Genomic DNA, 19649 nt, shown 5'->3' with positions numbered 1-19649 from the left:
ACATTTACAAAAGCAAGTTTGTCTTCTTGGTCGGTAGCAACAGTTAAGCAGCAGTTTTTATTCCTGAGTAAAAGCAAACATTAGCACAAATTTGCAGCCCTGTAACTTTCTCATGTATTTGAAAAGTGGTATCAGGGTTGCACAAAATAATCAAATAACATATAAAACATACAATAAAACTAATGTATTTGATGCCCAAGCTGAGACAGTCAAGCTTTTTATATTTTATTACAAATAAATACATAACAGAAAATGAACATTTTTATTTTTCAACATATCTGATTTCAAAATGTCCAAAAATTAAGACCTTAAATGTCATTAAATATGGTCTAAACCAAATTCAGCTGCAGGTGTGACTGAATTTTTTTTCTCTCTTCTGCTCAAAAGTTGCCTGTTGTGTCCAAATTGGCTTTGAATATCAAACATTTCTGTGTGATTAAATATTACGAAAAATCTTTCGAAGTGAAATTTTTTCCTCTAATCAATATCCAAACTGTCGAGGTGCCATGTGTTTATAATTTTTAAATATAGATATTTTTGGTAGATTCTTATTCTTCCAATCCGCCACTGGACTTATTTTTAAAGAGCTCATATTAAGAACTAGCAGCTTAAACATTTCACAAGGAGAGATTGAGATGGGATACGTGAAACTGTCCCAGTGTCAGAGGACGTGTGCAGCTTGATGTAAAGATATTACCCTGTTAACCTAGATTCTCCCATCCTCCTTCGTGGCCTGGGCTACCCTTGAGCTGGCCTGCTGAATAGTTCAGAACCCTAATGTGTTGCTTGAACAGAGCATTGAGATGCTGCCAACTCTGACAAAGAGGCTGAGCCGAGAGATGGCCTGCACCAGTCTACCCCACTTTAGCCTCCGCTTTGCATTCTTTCACTATCATGGCCCAATTTCACTGAGCTCCTACAGACGTGTAACAAAGGAGCAGGCCTGAGGTTGTTCGCTGATATATTGATTGAGAAAAAAAGGGTTGGAGCCTGCAGAAATAAAGGACCGATGGAGGTCAGACACCAATCTGCATCAGGAGAGGCTACACAAAGTCTGCACACTGCCTCAGTCTTCAGGGAACACAAGCTGATTAGGATTAGCTCTGTACCACACTGTCAAAGAATTGAACAACGCTGAAAACTGCTTTGAACTTTTTCCAAAGAAAGTCCAGAATAAGTTTTAGTTCCATTTATTATATATGGTATATAAATAGACACATACACATATGTTGAAAGTATAAAAAATACAATATTACAGGATTATCTAGACATTTTCGTGAGGTCTCATCATCATCGTGTTCAACACATTTCTTTACTTCAATGACTGACATAAAAATGTTTTTGTTTTTTTCCCCACACATGTAGTTTTTAACTTCCACAAATTCATTCATCAAGCAAGCAACTATCATCAAAGTGTTAAATGATTAGACAACAAAATCACATGCAGCCAGCATCTTCCACTAGATCTGTACAGCATTCATTCTCAGTCTTTCAGGAAGAGGGAAAACAATGTCAAACAAATATATATGTGCTTCAAGTTTCATTGTCCTCTGTCTTACAAGCTCCAGATCTAGGACAACTTAATGAGGAACATAGATATAGATGCTGTGGGTAATAATGATGGTGGGGACAGTTTATTCAGTTTGTACAGAAAGCTGAGACAACTCACTTCCCACTGTTTGTTTTGGCCTTTCAAGCATACAGTCGTATCCATCTCTTCTTGTGCTGGCAGGACAGCTGTTAGTTATAAACAGTACAGTAAAAAAAAAAAGAAAAAAACTTCAGAAGTAAAAGAAAAGTGACAAAGCGATGTCACACTTGTATGTTTTTCATTTTCACCGACAATTAAAAAAACAAACAAATAAATGGCAATATAAAACTCACACATGTAATAAATCTATTTTTGTTGAAACACACAACAAATGTTTTTTTCAAGCATAAGTTCAACCTACAGCTACAATGCCAAAACTGGCTCACGGTGTTCACGATTACTTCTGCTGCTATTTGAAAGATTTAAAACATACCACTTCTCAGTCTGTCAGTAGAAATGTCCTCGTTTTCTTTGTGGATTTAACTTTTCACAGTGTAATTTACCAACACCATGGGCTGGTAACTGGCACCATTTGACAAATATTACTGAATCATGCATTACTCTTGTATTATCCCACAGAGAGGAATTGATACTGGAGCAAGACTGCATGTCTCCCAAGTCTTTAAGTTAGATTATAATTAAGCATTTATGTGTTTGTGACATAATATACTCACATGTTTTATATAATCACATTGTGTCTCAATATTTTTTTTATAATTATCAAAATACCAACAAGGTCTCATTTTGCAAGTTCTAGATATATATGACATTTCTGGTGTTATCAGATAATAAAGTATTATATAATATAACCTACATAACTTACCACAACTGCTTGCATAGAAAGAATTATGTAGCTAAGAAAATAATGGTTTCTGCTTGACATTCCTCTCATGTCACTGTATAAATAGTTGTTACACCCGACTGTGCATCATTTGCACTTGCGAGTACATAAAACAATAATTACAGTAAGTTTTTAACTGAAGTTGAAAAAAGTTTAAAAAGAAAGAAAGAAATGATGGGAGAATAATGCCAGTGTAGGAATGTGTACTTAAAAAAGGCGCAAAATCGCAGCTTATTCTCCAGTCACCAGCAAACAGATATTTTGATGACAGTAATTCTACAGAGAATAAAGCAAGAAAATATCTTTTTGCTAACAAAATACTTATCTACAATGTGTCTAACTAGTTTGATAAACATGTTTAACATTATATATGTATTATTTCAATACATATATAAGTACAACACAAGGTGCACTTAAATTATATCGTCAAGGAGATGCGGGGTGCCCACCCAGTCTAATGTCCTGGGCTCTGACGCTGCCATGATCATGCACATGAACTGCTTACCTGTCCTCTTATCTATAGGATAAATAGTTGTGGGCGTGAACCTTCTGTTATTTTCCACAAACTCACAGAGCTGCTGGTACACTTGTGGGTATTCGTGTCGGAGGAACACTCCCCGTATGCGGAGCTCCCTTTGTATATTGATGAAACATATTTCTCTGGCCTTCTTGCCCTCGTCTCCCTCTTTGTCGATGTCTGCTGTTCCAGGGGGTGGTGTGAGAATCAGCGTTTCCATGTCACTTTCTTTCTTATGAACCTTTCTCTCAGGACTGAAAGAAGCCAGTGCTACCTTTGCATATTTTCTAACAGTCGGTGCTTGGTTCCTTGGTGATGGACCATCAGGCAGCTGGTCTCCTACTGCAATAGACACGTTTAAAATGAAACATTCATTGGGATCATACTCTCTACCTGCTTCCTGAAGCTCCTTGCAGTATTCCCCAAGGTTGTCCTTGAAGCTTTCGAGTTCTCGAAGAGAGAGGTATGTAGGGGACATATGTAAACTATCTAACCCATATTGTAAAAAGTTACTAGCTGAGGCCGGGTTTGGAAAGCCAAGGAACAGCACTCCTCTGCCTCGGGAAAGGTAGCCAACTTTGGCGATGCGGGAGAAGGCTTTGTGAACATCGACAGTCTCCCGACAGTGTTTGATGATGTGCCGACATGTGCTGCCAATTCTGCCGTACAAACAACTCTCCTTATGCACATCCCAGTCTTCTCTGCGACAGTTCCTGGAGCAATAATAGGTGTAGCAGCTGTGGCAGGATTTGAAGTACAAGCAGGCATTGAATAAGGTCTCAGTTCTTCGACATTTGTTGTTGGAGCACATCATGGTGTCATCTTCATCGGGACTTTGATCTGGAGAGCACTCATCTGCACTCTTCATGGCATCACTTGCCCCATCCATGTCCCGAAAGTCAGGGGTCATCCTTATGGAGGTGGGCTGTTTGTCCATAACAGGGGGCTCTGACGGTTTTCTAGATAGAGACATTGCCTCCTCCTCGTCTATTAATTTCTTTAGCTGATCTAAAATGTCTTCACTGGTCCTTCGGCTTGGTGGTTTATAGTCAGTAACAAGATCTGCCAGAAGCTCATCCAGCTGTTCAAGGCTTTGCTGTAGAGAGGCATTGTCGTGTGGCTTTTCTTTGGTTGGTCCTTCAAAGCCATGCTGAGACAGCTCTGGGTCCTCTGTACTTCTGGAGTCAAGGACGTCCCAACTAGCAGACCTTCCATTTGCCTTGCTGAAGTTTCCTGATCTTATGTCATTGTCAGTGATTGTTATCTCAGGTGTTACAAACCAGAGTTTATTGGTGGGGCTCTTGGAAGCCTCTGTTGGGCTTTTGTCAACCAATGAATTATCCGACATGGAAAGAGCGGCGTAGCGTCTTGGTGAACTAGAGAGATTTACAACTACAGGCTGTGGCTTGTCACCTGTGTCTCCTGGTGGCTTTCGGGAGTCAAGAAGATCGTCAAAGCTCTGCCCACGATGAACAGGCTGTTCCCGTTCAACACGAGAGTTAAGAATGTTGTCCCAGGATCTGGAATAGGATTTGGTCTCGGTGGCGATTTTCGGCGGCTCTACACATGGATTGGTATACCATGATGGTAACGAAGGCTCTTGTTGAACTCTGGTTGGGGTTACTTGGGATATATAGGAGGCAGGATTAGTGGAATAACCAGATGCGTCTGAGCCATACCAGTCATCTGCTTGTGCCTGCATTACTCTGGCATGTCGCCGTCCCTCTGTATAATAGGCTCTGGACGGTACATGGTGCTCTGGGGCCATTGCATACATGTCCGCGGGATAGTAAAACCTGGGTGGGGCAGTATGTATCTGGTAAGATCTGGGATCATCTCCATAGAATATTCTTGCCGGAGGTGTTTGAATGATATATGGCCCAGGTTCATTGGCCCCATAGGTTTTAGGGTAACCAGAGTATGAATAAGACTCCATCTCTGGGTAATAGGGCTTTGTAGATACAGCGTGCACCACTCGTGTCCTTGGATCTTGAACATATTGTACTTTTGGCATCGGTGAATATGAGCCACCAGGGGTATGGCGTTCATCATGATAATAAGAGCTTGGCTGAGCACTAGTGGCGTATCTGCCTGGGTCATCGGCGTAAAAAAACCTGGTTGGCACATTGGGACTGGAATGGGCTCTACGTTCCCGTCCGTGATATTCAGTTGATGAAGGCATTCTCTGCATTTGAACCTCCATAGGATGTTGGTAACTGCTTGGCATGCTACGTGAGTATTGATATGCCTGCCTGCTGTCAGTTCCTAGAGAGTCCGTTGGTGTTGGTGTTCGAGAGTATGAGAAATGTCGTGGCACTGTCAGGCTTCTGCTGCTGTGATGCTTCTGCCACGGTATGTCCATGTGGGGTGTGGCCTGTTTATGCTTTGAATGCTGAACAGCAGCACTATCAGGTTTGATGTCCATGCGACACCTGACATGAGGGCTAGTGGCTGGTTTGTCGAGCCCTGCGTCATTGTGATTATCAGCACCATAATGTGAGTATCTCCCGCTTTCAGGCATTTGAGGCTGTAGCTTAAGTGGGTGCACTTCATGCATGTGAGCCCTTGTAGCAGCAAAAGAAGATTCTCGACGTGGCGATACTTCAGGTCTCCATCGCGCTTCCCGAGGGGACCTTTGTGACTCTCTTCCTTTTCTCCCTGAAGAGGAAGTCCTTTCAAAAGACACAGGAGTAAAGTTTGTTTGGACACGAGGGGCACTTTTTGACCTGGTCCGTTTTTTTTGCTCAGGAACTACTTCAGAAGGAATGTCAGCTGCCAATGACTGAGGAGTAAGCCTATGGCTGAAAATGTCAGGAGCTGAAAACCGGTATCTCTGTTGACGGCCCAGGGCGTTCCAGGCCATGTCTGGGGTGGCTGCATGCCTATCTGCCTTCCTGAAAGGGGACTCCATTGTGGACTTGTGGGATTTAGGGTACTCCAGGGATTTGTAGTCAAAAGTGCGGCAGTGTCTCTTATTGACTGTAGTTGAACTGTCCTCCAGTGCGCTGTATTTTATAGAATCACATTGTGTGATAGGCTGCAAGGACTTGAAGTGTGAAAAAATGGGAATCACTTTTATATCTTGACGCACAGTTGATACCAGTATGTCAGGAGGGTCTGTGCGTGTCATCTTAAAGGGACTCTTCTACTTTTGTCCATAGAGATGTTTCAACGGTGATGGTGCCTGGAAACAAAGAAAAATGCATACACATCAAATTAGTTATACAATACATGTAAGCTGTTTTAAATGTAATATTTTGATCCTAAAAGAAGGTGATTGCAAGTACAATATAACAAAGCCAGTACAGCTGAAAGCAGAGCACTATGGCAACACTGTTCAACACAGTGTTAATGTGCGCTGAGTGCTTTGACAGCAGCTATTTAAAGACGTGTGTCTTAATATAACTGTTCTCATCTTCCAAATTATCATCCTCTTTTTAAAGATACATGTTCATTGCTTTGTTATAATAATAATAATAATAATAATAATAATAATAATAATAATAATAATAATAATAATAATAATAATAATAATAATAATAATAATAATAATAATAATAATAATAATAATAATAATAATAATAATAATGACAATATTAATGATGCATTATTCTTATACCGCACTTATCCAGACGCTCAAAGTCGCTTTACAATTTCATGCATTATTAATTTACACCATACTCGGTTGTGGTAAGCTCAGCTGCCACAGCTGCCCTGGGGTAAACTGACGGAAGCGAGGCTGCCAATCAGCGCCATCGACCCCTCTGACCACCTCCACCAACCACTCACACGCACCCACACACACGCACACACGCACAGTACTTTTACCCCAGGCTTCCTGGTGTTCCCAAACGGTCTCCTATCCAAGTACAAATCAGTCCCTTCCCTGCTTAGCTTCCGAGATCTGACAAGGCTGTATGGCCATAGTTAATAGTACAAACAAAACAAAAAGAAAAATAATTAATACTCATATTTTTGACATGTTTCATCTCAAGGTCAGTATATAAAATCAATATACTTAGTTGAAAACGAATAAAGCAATTAAAGAGCCTTTAATTTGCTGCCTGTCACTGCTGGCCTGACAGCTGCTAAATTATGAATAATGTCATGCAGTGCTTCTGATCATGAATGCATCTGCATGACTTAAGTATATAATTTCTAAAGCCTGAGAAGGTCTGACAAGATGGAGGGACAGTCAGCAAAACAGAGTAACAGTTAAATGGCTAACAGAGGAATACACACTAACAATACAGGTCTGCCCAGTCATCCAAAATAAATATTCCCAGAGTAGACTCTAGCCATCTGTAGGAGATCTGTGGGTCAAAATCATTTATTCTGCAATACTTTCTTAAGCTTACCCATCACAAAACAAGGTAGTCATAGGGGAAGTTGCAAATTAAAACAACGGGGGCATTAAGTAGACAATAAAAAGATCCATAATATTTAGAGGGTTAAAAAATAACAAGCTTTATTTTGTGGCGGCTCTGGCATTGGCTGCCGTCTGTCACAGATGTCTGCATGCAGCGAGTGCTACTCTGCCTTCACACTCTGTCTGTCAGCTCGTCTTGGAAACGCTCTGGGTACGAGACGAGAATCTGGTAAGCTTGCTGCCTCATATGCTGCTGCTGGTGCTGCTTTTGTGTTTCCATGTATTACAATTGAAAAGGCATGATCGGGAAACACTGCAAACTTAACATAACATTGACTGGATTTTAGTCATGATTAAGCAGCAATCCACTTAGCAAAGCCTGCAGTGGTGCGCTGTTCAGGGAGAATACCCTAGAAAATGTCTGACTCCCATGGCTAAACTGACTACAAACTACCCTCCCCCCACCATAACAGCTCATTCTCACTGACCACACACTTGTACTTGACTGGATTATATTCAAGTTAAATGTTTTTCCTATTACAATACGAATCACATTGTCTTTTTCACTCTTTACAATCTGGGGTTATTTGCCAATTATACTCAGTTATTATACAGTTTGACGTTGGTTTTGCGCCAGATGCCCTTCCTGATATGTCCGCTTTTGTCTTGGATTAGCAGAAATTATAAATAGAAGTATGGGATTTTAAGATAAAACTGAAACTTTAATCCTAACTCGGTGTAGAGGAGACAGTAAGGTCAGACGAGGCTTCCAGGTGATGGGACATGTACAGTGGGGTTTATGCAACAAAAATCAATCACACAGGCCATTCTTCAAAAGTGATCTCAGTGTGTCTCGCTGTGACTCCACTCCACTAAGGCAAATCATTCAAAAAGAGATCATCGGTATAGATCTTTTCTTATCTTGACAATCAGGGCCCATCCTTACCAAACATACTGTATAAAGAAACACATATAGCTCTGTCCACTGCAGCTTCAGTCCATGTCTGTTAAGGGCCAGGCACACTGATCTCTCATATATGGCTTCCTTCAGCCTCGGCGGTTTGAGAGATGGGGGAAGGAGGCCATATAAGAGAGAACAGTGCATGATTTGGCTTCAGGGAAAGTCCACTATTACTATTACTATATATTTCAATTATTGTCTTAAATACTTATCATCTAAAAATTAATTGTCAACACTTTGTCACCATAATTTGGAATGGAATTAAAATTGTGATTACTTATAATATACTAAATACACAGTGGGTGATTTCTGGTCAGGCTGGTTTCAGTGACAGATGACCAAAAGTATTTGTTTCTCCGAAAATATTTGCTTACGTAGTGGCAATTTTAGTAAAACGATAAACGGGGCGAACGATATGGACAAAATTTCATATCTCGATATTCATGCCAGATATCTCGATATCGCTACGATACGATATAACTATGGGTTAGGTGAAAACTAAGGATTTTTCAGAAAAATAAAATCATAATGCAAAAGAATGCAGTTTTATTGACAAAAATCTATATCGTTTATAGCTGTCTTTTTCGATTTTAATATTTGGAATGTTCATATCTCGATATCGATACGATAACGATATATCTTTCAGCCCTACATGGAAAATATGTGGAAGTCTGAGCACCTGCAAAATGAGTTTTTATCTACAGACACGTTTACAATGAAATAAAAATCATTGAAAAAAAAAAAACTGAATGAAATGATTTTAGTACACTCAAAAATATATAGCACCTGTGGAAATGTAAATATGCATGAAACAATCTTGGAGTTAGGCCTATACAAAATATATAAAGTGAAAGAGTGTAAACCCAAATCTAATCAGTATCACTTATCAGAAAGATCTTTTAATCTTTGATTGATGGAGGGAAAAAGAAAATCCGTCGTAATTTTAATTTTGATTTTGAGCAAGTCTATATAGAGCATAATGCCTTAAGTGAGAGTCAGAACTTCCACTAGGAGGCTTTGAGTTGATAATTAGGTTACAGTGTGCATCCTGCGGCAATTTCAACTGTGACTCAAGAGAGAGCTGTGCATTCAGAGTCCAAAAGCAGGCTGTGACACTCCACACCACAATCATTCAGGTTTTGTTAGGGCTTCATGATCTGCAATTCACAAAGATTTTACCCTAAAGGGTTAACTAACAGAATTCAAAACAATGCTTCTCAGAGGGCGCTGCGATTTATTACATTTAATGTAGGGGTTGGCATGGCCGATATATTGGCCGATATGTATAGTCATTTAACTTGATGCCATTTTTTTATCACTCAAATAGTCTATTGGTAAACATGTATTATTATAGTAAAGGTTTAACGTTGGTCGACTGATGTGGGTTTGGATATTTTTGGCGATATTTACTGTGTATTGGCGCCGACATATGGGTCGGGCCCTAAAGCATTACGATTTTTGATTGAGGTCCACACCCTCCTGTGGCAATAACAGAGTTTGAATTTACAGGAATTAACTGGAAACATTAGTGTTACACGTTACTGCAGGGGAAAGCATTATCGTGCTTAAGATTATGTCCATCTCAGCTGAAGGGCCGGTTTAGTTCCTTGAGGTGCCTGTAAAGTAAAGGCTTTGATGGTACATATGAAACTTGAAATATAAGCCTTCAGTCATACACGTCTGGTGTGTCTTTTTTAATTCTGATGCGTGTCATTTTTGGTCTGCCTTGTCAATGGTCTTCAGGACTGCTTACTGCTTCCAGTCTGCATTTGCACAGATTCCTTCTGAGCCTTCCAAAAAGCTCCGGTGCTGTGGCCACATTGTAATAATAAATCTGCCAGTGTTTCAGGCTGCCTATCAACCTTATGCCTCAACAGCAGTTTGTAGAGGCTGTGTGCCCTCCATCTTTAATTCTTCTGATCAATATGTGTCAGGCCTTGCACAGAATAAACACAGCTCATTTAGAAGATGTATAGCTTTGAATCGTGACCAAGTCCAAATGCATTGGGCTACTGTAAATTATAGATTTATATTCTGTGGAAAAACACAACAAACACATCACATAATATCATACATACAGACCTGGATCCTGTGTCCTAATAAAGCCTGAATGAATATAATCTGTTGTTTAAAGATTACATCAAGTTACGCTAAATTGCTGTCCCGCTGACCTAAATATAAGCTCTGTCCAAGTAATAATCCATTGGTTCTCCCTATGGTCCTATATGAGCCTGCAATTGATAAAATGCGCTAATGTGCTAGAGCACAACACCATGTGCAAGTGTTAGGATTAAAGATATTGTTCTTAATTTGACAACAGTAAAGTCATAGACCAATCTGTGTTGCCTTTTTATGCTTTTAAAACACTGGTGGTCTTTGAACCTGAATAAGCTCTATCTACATTGGCATTAACATTTGATGTCCCTGAGATGGTTTATTTTACAGTCAGTGCCAGTGGTTTGATGTTGCACAGAATAGTCTGTCGGCACATCAAGCCTTCACATCAGCATCTGCAGCTGCTCTGCATCTGCTCCGACTGGCTTGAACCAGTACATTTGACCTGTGTGGATCTATAGAAGGGCTGATCGCAAGTGAGGCCAAATGAACCCGGGTCAGTCACGGCAGTGTTTCAAGTTCGGCCAAACGTCGCATTGGTGCTGAGTTAGCACCATTGCGTGCTAGCGTGCATGTCTAGGTGTGTGTGAGTGTCGAGTACAGGCTGATGCTGAGGATGATGTCAGTGTTGTTTGATAGTGGGAGCACCAGGAAATCACCAATAAACGTGAATAATTGTGTGCACCCCCTCCAGCGTGCATCAAGCGTACATTTGCTCCTCGTAGCAGCGCTGCACAAGTGCAATCTGATGTAGCAGGATGCACGGTCACGGCGCGCTCACTCCGCCGCAGTGATGTAATATGAGGCATAAATGACAGAGAGAAGCCCCGAGTCCCCGGTGAGTGGGGGTCGTGGGCTACGATACTATGTCTGACACAAATCTAAAGGTCTGTTCTTACCGCAGCTATCCGCCCTTGCAACCTGGGCTCGTCCATTCTCCGCCGCGGAGGCGACTCCAGACAGCGCTAGTGCTTCCCAATGACGACATATAACATGTGCCAAAGGCAGAGCTGCAATATCCGCCTTATTGGTCAGCCCCAGGATGCTCCCATTCCTTTTCCTCCTCCTCTCCTCCAACCTTACATCGTTAGTGATTCTCTGCGCAAACCCCGCAGCACCATCACGTCCAATAGCCAATCCCACATCCATCCAAATCAGCCAACCACTACCCAGCGCCAGCATCGCACGCGCACTATAGCTTTCTCGCAGTGAGTAGGCTACGTGTGTGAGTGCACGCGCGTAACTGGGTCTAAAGAGCTGCCTGATTGGTGAATACATTTTTCCAGCTATACTTTTGTGTTAATATTACAATGCCCTTCCCTTGAGACAAGACTTCCCTTAAGATATGACTTTATAGATCTCAGTGAAGAAAGTCAGTTGTTACAACAGCCCTTATTAATAACACACTTCCTGCACTAAGGGTCAGTCTGTCACTGAAGGAGCTGCTCAGCAGGGACAGGACAGCAGAGGCTTCCACAGAGTCAAAGAAAGTCCTGAGAGGGCTTCACACACCAAGTCAGTCTCCTCAGAAGGTGGAGGCAACTTTGGCCCTTCATGAACAGGGCGTTGTTGTGGGACCAGTTTAGATTGGGCTTTAGCAAGGGTTTAAAACTGAATTCAATCAATCGATCAATCAATCGATCAATCAATCGATCAATCAATCGATCAATCAATCGATCAGAACTTTATTTATAGAGAGCTTGTAGATAATGCAAAAGTGCTTTAAAGATGACAAACAATTCCTGCCCACAAGTTCTTTGCAAATAGAAAATAACTGATTTCTATCTGATCATTTCTGGTTCGCACTGGGCATCGGCCTCCATCCACAGGAGGGGGCGCCAAAAATTCTTTCTTACTTTTTATTTTAACCCTCCGAGGTCCGTGCCGCCTACAACATTGCTGACTTTTACACAAATCTTTAGAGAAGAAAGTGATAGAAACTTAGGGGGGGTTGAGTCGTAAACTAGAGATTTCAAGCTTTAAACAAGTCCTCACTAGTCCTGGTTCGCCTCTCGGTGTGGGACATTGTGGCGAAAAATGGCAATAACTGACTAACTGGCTTTTGCAAAATGCATCCAAATAGTGGAATAAAGAAAAGCTGAATCAGCAAACATATACCAAAGGGCCAAAAGTCTGTGGAAGGCCAAAAAAAGAAAAGGCTATGTCCATGTCTGCATGCATGAAAGAGTAAAAGCTGCTTGTACAGATCACTGATCAAAAGATCAATAAAATATAAATTGCGCCTGTACAACAAGAAATGTGCTAATGTGATATGTTTGGCTCGTGACTTGAATTGAGTTTCAAATCCATGCCCAAATGGGCCAGAGTCGGCCCAAGGTAAACCATATGTATTAAGCCTCATCTCTGACATCAGGGCTCATATTACAGACACCTGCAAGTGATACACACTCATGCATTATTACAGAGCTGAACTGAGCATGTGCACACGGGCAGAGCAGTGGCTGTGTTCATGAGGAGAGGAAGAGCGGATGAAGCTGATAAAACTATGGACATCTCAGCTTTACCCAACAATAATCACCCCGAGAGGTTCCTTCAGTTGGACGTGGGCATGCTGCCAGCCACCCACGGCATGTTCCAGCTCCAGGCGGTGATGTCCTCCCAGAAACACTGGCACAACAGGGTCTACAACGAGGTAACCCTTACTTCTAGGTTTGGACGGGGACTTTAATATGCGCACGCTCTAGAGTTATCGGTAAATGTATGTTTGGACAAATGATGGTCAACTGTTCAATCCCTGCAACCAGCAAGAAACTACTGTTTCTTTTACTGTTATTTTCAAGGGCAAACCCCAATCCTCACGGTCGGACATTCACAAGTAGTTTTTAAACCCCTCACCTGGGCTGGGAATCAGGCAGAAGCTCATGAAATCATGGACACGACGCTATAATACTAAACCTCGAGGATAGTAACCAAACCACAGTGAGATGGAATGTTAAATAAAGACACCACAATCTATATAAGATAAACTAGAATAGAAATATTTTATTGTCTATGTACAATGACGGCAGAAATTTGTCACACATTAATTCAAGTATATTTGCCCAGCAAATATAATACAATTCATAATAATACATTTGAAGTTCACTTTAAAATCAGTTAATTGCAGACACAAGAGCAGCAGATGTAACTGAAAGCAGTCTTTCCCCCCAGCTCCCGCAATCACTGGGAGTCCTTGGAACCATAGTTGCTATTTTAAGTCCCCACATTCTCTACCTTGATTTCAAGATCTTTATGTTTGCTAATCGTCTGAAGTTTTGACAGAGGAGTTGATGATGTTGATGAGGCCTGCCTCCTCACAGACATGGCTGTGCCTCTTTTCTATGTCAGGCCAGTTTGCTGCAATCTTCCGGTCTGTGTGGATGGGCATGTCCCACAGAACAGAGATGTGATCATTTTTCCTTCACGCAGATGTTCTTTACAGATGTTCCAGTGTTTGCTGCTGCCCTATTATGGTGGTGGATATAATCAGTCTAAGCCAATTCAGGGCATCCAAATTCATTGATTTTTCCACACAATCTACACAGTGGGCTTGTGTTTGGATCTTTGATCATTTCATGTTGGTACCACCGTGTGGGGAGAGATTGGTCTTGCACTGCCATGAGGAAGCCTTCAGTCTCTGCTTTTAGGCCAGCTGGTAGGTTTTTTTTTCTGGTCTACATCAGCCTGGTTTACTCTTTGGCTAAACTTGCCATGGATTTTCTTTGTTTCCCATTTTGACCTCAGTTGCAGGAGTGCTTTTACTTAATTGTCTCACTTTCTGGTGCAATCATTGCAGCTAATCCTAGTTCTGGACTATATTCTCCTGCTTGTTAGCTGATGGAATGAAACCCCTTTCTCTTGTCACAGTATGAGAGAGAAATCCCTGAATGGACCTGATGTCCAGGTGTGGGTTTATAGGTGTTCAATAATGTTTCTGGTTTGAAGAATAAATAGTCTTGTGATTTAGAATTAAAGTTGAAGTTGTGGACACAGAATTATTCATAATTTAGCAGTTCATCATTTGTTTTCATCAAGTGCACGACAGGCTATAAATACTCAGGGCCACCAGGATTTTAGAAATAGTGAGGTCCATACTCATCTTTTAGTGGGGGTGTGGGAGTCCTCCCCCAGCAAATGTAATTGAACAGATGCAATTTTGTGCAATCTGGTGTATTTAAAATGACCATATTTCATCTTAATCCGTGTTATTACAGTAATAAAAATCAGAAAACAGGCTACATTAATTATCTGCCTGTGGAATATTTGTTTGAACTGAAAATCAGTGAGAAAAAAAGGCATATTTTTTCCAACTCAATTGATATTTATTAATTATTATTATTTATTAACAAAACATTTTTAACCAACTCAAATCAAGGGAAAATGTCATTATTTAAAGAAAATTGTACTAATCCCTAGAACTTTTTGTTGTGTTTTAAGATAGAACTACCTTTATTTTTTACTTAATTTAAATACACTGCTCACAAAAACTTAGGGCACACTCAAAAAACACATCCTAGATGTCAATCAATTCAATTTTTTGGATGAAAATCTTTATTCATAGTGTAGGGCAATGTGTTGAGAACAAAATAACATAAGAATGAGAAATGGAAATCAAATTCTCAGCCCCTCGAGGTCTGGATCCAAAATTATAGTCAAAATCAAAGTGACAAATCAGGTCACTGGTTGATCCAAATTCTGTAGAAATTCCTCCAAACGAGTCTGTATCATCCTCAGTCGTGTGTGTGGCCTCCACGTGCCTGAATGCACTCCCTACAACGCCTGGGCATGCTCCTGATGAGACCACGGATGTCCTCCTGAGGGATCTCCTCCCAGACCTGGATTAGAGCATCAGTCAGCTCCTGGACAGTCTGTGGTGCGACGTGGCGTTGATGGATGGACCGAGACATGATGTCCCAGATGTGCTCTATTGGATTTAAGCCTGGGGAACGGGCAGGCCAGTCCATAACATCAATACCTTCATCATGCAGGACCTGCTGACACACTCTTGCCACATGTGGCCTGGCATTATCAGGCATCAGAAGGAACCCAGGGCCCACAGCACCAGCATATGGTCTTACAATAGGTCTGAGGATCTCATCCTGGTCCCCAATGCCAGTCAGGGAACCTCTGGCTAGCACATGGAGGGCTGTGCGGGCCTCCAATGAAATGCCTCCCCAGACCATCACTGACCCACCACCAAACCGGTCATGCTGGATGATGTTGCAGCAGCAGAACGTTCTCCAGGGCGTCTCCAGACTCTGTCACGTCTGTCACATGTGCTCAGGGTGAACCTGCTCTCATCCGTGAAGAGCACAGGGCACCATTGGCCAATCTGCCAATCACTGTGTTCTCGGGCAAATGCCAATCGGGCTGCACGGTGTTGGGCAGTAAGCACCGGCCCAACGCCCTCATACCACCCTCATGGAGTCGGTTTCTGACCGTTTGAGTACGAACATGCACATTTGTGGCCCTCTGGAGGTCATTTTGTAGGGCTCGGGCAGTGCTTCTCCTGTTTCTCCGTGCACAAATGAGCAGATAGCGGTCCTGCTGCTGGGTTGTTGACCTCGGTCGCCCCCCCCAGGTCTCCTGGTGTACTGGCCTGTCTCCTGGTATCTCCTCCATGCTCTGGACACTGCGCTGGGAGACACAGCAAACCTTATAGCCACAGCATGACTGGACGTGCCATTTTGGATGAGCATCACTCCCTGAGCAACTTCTGTGGGTTGTAGATGCTCCTCATGATACCTCTAGTGGTGAGAACACTGGACAAATGCAAAAGTGTTCCAAAAATACAGTACAAAGGGTGAAGACAGGGAAATGGTCTGTGGTCACCACCTGCAAAACCATTCCTCTTTTGGAGTGATCTTGCTAATTGCCTCTCATTTCCACCTGTTGTCTGTTTAATTTCCACAACACCAAGTGAAATTGATTGACAATAAGCGTGGCTTCCTAACTGGACAGTCTGATATCCCAGAAATTTGATTGACTTGGAGTTACATTGTGTTTTTTGAGTGTGCCCTAAGTTTTTGTGAGCAGTGTATATAGTTACAGCTCAAAAAAATGTATGTGCAGTTTTGGCACCACCCTCCAGCAGATGGGGCCAATGCCCAGGAAGATACTGCCCTCATTGAAATTTCTATAATATGGAATATAATATGGAATAATATGGGACTTTTCACTGTCAAAATAACTTAAAAGCTGGGATCAAACAATAATATTGTTTCTAATGATAGAGTTTCCGCTTGTCACAACTGTAAGGGATGAATCTTTTTATCTTTCCAGCCATGCAAATTTATGAGTAGAACATTTTGAAAGTTTGTCCATGAGGCAGAGCCTTGAGTCAATCAATCAAAGTTTATTCTATAGCACTTTACAACAACACTTGACAACACCAAAGTGCTTTACTTAAAAACAGAAATTTACCAAATCTTTTGGGCAGTCCACCTTCTCCTTTAATGGATCCAGATTGGAACTCTCTGCCCACTACAGACCTCTACATGAACAGTTGTAAAGGAACAGGCCAATGTTTTTCCATACTGAGATATGTTCTTACCTGAGCTTTGATGAGTTGATGCGTAACTGTCTGGTCTTTGTGCGTGCGCTCAGTCACGCAAAAAGACCAAAGACATTGTTAGCATTTAGCCCCCTCTCCTCTATGGGGCCGAACGGGGGTGAAGTTAGAAGCGACCAAGCTCTTCCGCATTAAAATTACCTATTTAAATACCTGTTTAAATATGGTTACGTGAGTAGTTACACGATCCAAGTCTAGTTACACAAAATTAAACATGTCAATTTACAATTTACAATTTACTAACATATCTCATTATGGAAACGGTGGCCTGTTGAAACGGTGGCTGAAGTCTAATCAGAGCTGCACACACAGTATGAAATGTATGTTATTTACCTTTTTTATATACTCTACATGCTTTTTGTTAAATGTGTCTAAAAGCCATACCGCCTTTGCTATGACCAATCCCGTCAGATCTCAGAAGCTAAGCCGGGAAGGGCCTGGCTGGTACTTTGAAGGGAGACTGTTTGGGAACACCAGGAAGCCTGGGTGACTGCAGTGAGTGGTGGTGGTCGGAGGGGCCGATGGCACAGACTGGTTGCGTCGCTTCCATCAGTAGTTTACCACCACCACCGAGTATGGAGTGAGAGAAACTTGAGAAACTTGGTAATACAGGCTTGTAAAGTACAATACAGGTGTCATCCATTATCATTATTATTATGATTAAAAGCCTCCTATAAGTGTTGCAAATGAGCAGTTTTGCTATAACACTTACAGCAATGGAAGGGTTTGTCCATATCAAATAAATAAATAAATAGGCTAATAAAATAATGAACTACACCTTACAGTGAAGATGCTGCTGTTTTAGGATCAGTCTCTGTCGGAGCATTTTGAACAATACACATGAATGAGTTATATCTGCTAGAGCTGGGACAATCCACTTTTGTCACAATCCAATATGTATCACGATACTTGGGGCCAATCCGATACGTATTGCGATACAGCAAGTAATTATGATAAGTAATATGTTTAACTTAAAATGTGTAAAAAGTCATGTGTCTAAAGTTATAAACCAAATGGCCATTTGACATTATTTTAAGTGTAAAGATTGAAAAGTGCATCAACACAGAAAGTAACAAAGTGCTGTAACTGTTACCAGAAAACAAAGGATTATATGATAAAAATGCCTCCAAACACAAGTATTGCGATACTTGATAAAGTATTGATACTTGGTATTGCAGCATAAAGTATTGTGATCCAAGCCTGATCCGATGTTTTATCCCAGCCCTAATATCTATCCTCAGGAGGCACTGCTCTTCCTGTCCCATTATTTTCCTATGAGTTAGTATTGGTGTCTTGTCCAAAAAAAAAAATACAGAGGGCACATTAGAGTTCCAAAAGGGAAGCAAACTAGAGATTCTTGCCATTTAAATACATTATGGTGCATCCAAAAGTGAGGGTGCAAAGAGCACCCTTTTGCACCCTGTTGAACCGGGCCTGTCACGAGCATGATCACACAGTCCAAAAGTGTTACTGAAATACATGTATACATTTTTATCATCATTTAGGGGCATATTTAATCAATGCAACATTAAGTAATTCATGACGCATTAAATGTATGTGATTGATTGATCTCATTTTGACACACTTGGCTCTCCATAGAGCCACCACTTGCCTAAACTATGGCCTAAACAGAAATTAACGCCTCTTATTCTTTTGTGAGCCTTAGATTCAGAGTTTGCTCTTTGTTGCCCTCTACTGGCAAAAACTAACACTGCAAAACTGCACTAGGAGAAGCAGCGCGTGTCTCCAGAGAGCAGTCCTGTGGAGTTTGTGGACAGATATTTGGAGAAACACATCACCCCTGTCACCCTAAAGACCAACATCAAAACCAACCCTCTGTACATGGACATTACAGGGATGGAGCAGGGGGACAATGAGAAGAACAAACCCTCCTGGACTGTGCAGGAATATGACACACAAACCGTGCACAGAAACCTGGGAGACTATCTGAAGGTATAGCTGTTTATTAAAACATATATACATAAAATAATGACAATGATAGCAATGCTAATACAACAGGGTTTTGTCTTGTACAGGAAGGTGAGAAGACGCCCAAAGACCTGGACTTTTGGCTTGAGGAACTCTATACACCAGGATTTGACTCCTTACTGAGAAAGAAAGAAGCTGAGGAGCAACAGAAAAAATGTTGCAAATTTTTGTCTTTGACCCTGTTTTCAATCTGTGTGCTTCTTGTTGTCATTTTAGTACCGGTTATGGTCCTCAAAAAGTCAAATTAATAATGTTCCTCTTTGGAACTATTTAAATTTATCCTCCAGAACCAACATTTGACAAAAAATATAGATGTCATTTAACATTGATGTCAATAGAAGACAGGGATATGTGCCTACATTATTGGTATTGGAAACAAGTATATCATGAGGACAGGCAGGAGCCCTGTTTAACCAGATTTTTTTATTTAAGTATTCATTAAGATTTACAAAATGTATATTTCTGTAACTATAGTAGGGGAGACTGGGGCTATTTGTTACGCGGGGTAATTTGTCACATTGCTTTTTATAGCCACACTAGGGGGCGCTGTAGTTGGTACCACTGATATTAAAGCCCCATTTCGACAGCACTAGACAAGTTCGGTTCACTTCAGACCGGTTCATTTAGGGAGGGGCAGCGCCTGCAAGTTTGTGTTTCAAGTGTATTTAGGGCAAAGTGGTCTGGGTCGTTACGGG

The 19649-nt window shown here is 41.4% G+C and overlaps 2 protein-coding genes across 2 annotated transcripts; one reads left to right on the top strand and one right to left on the bottom strand.

The window, feature by feature from the left end:
* Window positions 1-1191: 1191 nt before the first annotated feature.
* ajm1 (apical junction component 1 homolog) lies at window positions 1192-11495 on the bottom strand. Its single transcript, XM_079581943.1, has 2 exons — window positions 11294-11495; window positions 1192-6133 (listed from the first exon to the last, which is right to left on the bottom strand). Exon 2 carries the CDS (start codon window positions 6077-6079, stop codon window positions 2846-2848), a length of 3234 nt encoding a protein of 1077 aa, XP_079438069.1. The 5' UTR covers window positions 6080-6133; window positions 11294-11495; the 3' UTR covers window positions 1192-2845.
* Window positions 11496-12884: 1389 nt separating this feature from the next.
* Window positions 12885-19202, top strand: minar2 (membrane integral NOTCH2 associated receptor 2; the record flags this gene model as incomplete). Its single annotated transcript, XM_079551419.1, has 3 exons — window positions 12885-13047; window positions 18694-18918; window positions 19002-19202. The coding sequence occupies exons 1-3, from the start codon at window positions 12901-12903 to the stop codon at window positions 19200-19202; spliced, it is 573 nt and encodes a 190-aa protein (XP_079407545.1). The 5' UTR covers window positions 12885-12900.
* Window positions 19203-19649: the final 447 nt, after the last annotated feature.

This window comes from Gobius niger (genome assembly GCF_951799975.1).
Source record: "Gobius niger genome assembly, chromosome: 2".
Classification (NCBI taxonomy): domain Eukaryota; kingdom Metazoa; phylum Chordata; class Actinopteri; order Gobiiformes; family Gobiidae; genus Gobius; species Gobius niger.
This window is presented reverse-complemented; position numbering and strand designations above follow the sequence as displayed.

Bases quoted from the DNA above. Each gene is read 5' to 3' on its own strand.
- ajm1 (XM_079581943.1), bottom strand. From the start codon at position 6,079: ATGACACGCACAGACCCTCCTGACATACTGGTATCAACTGTGCGTCAA.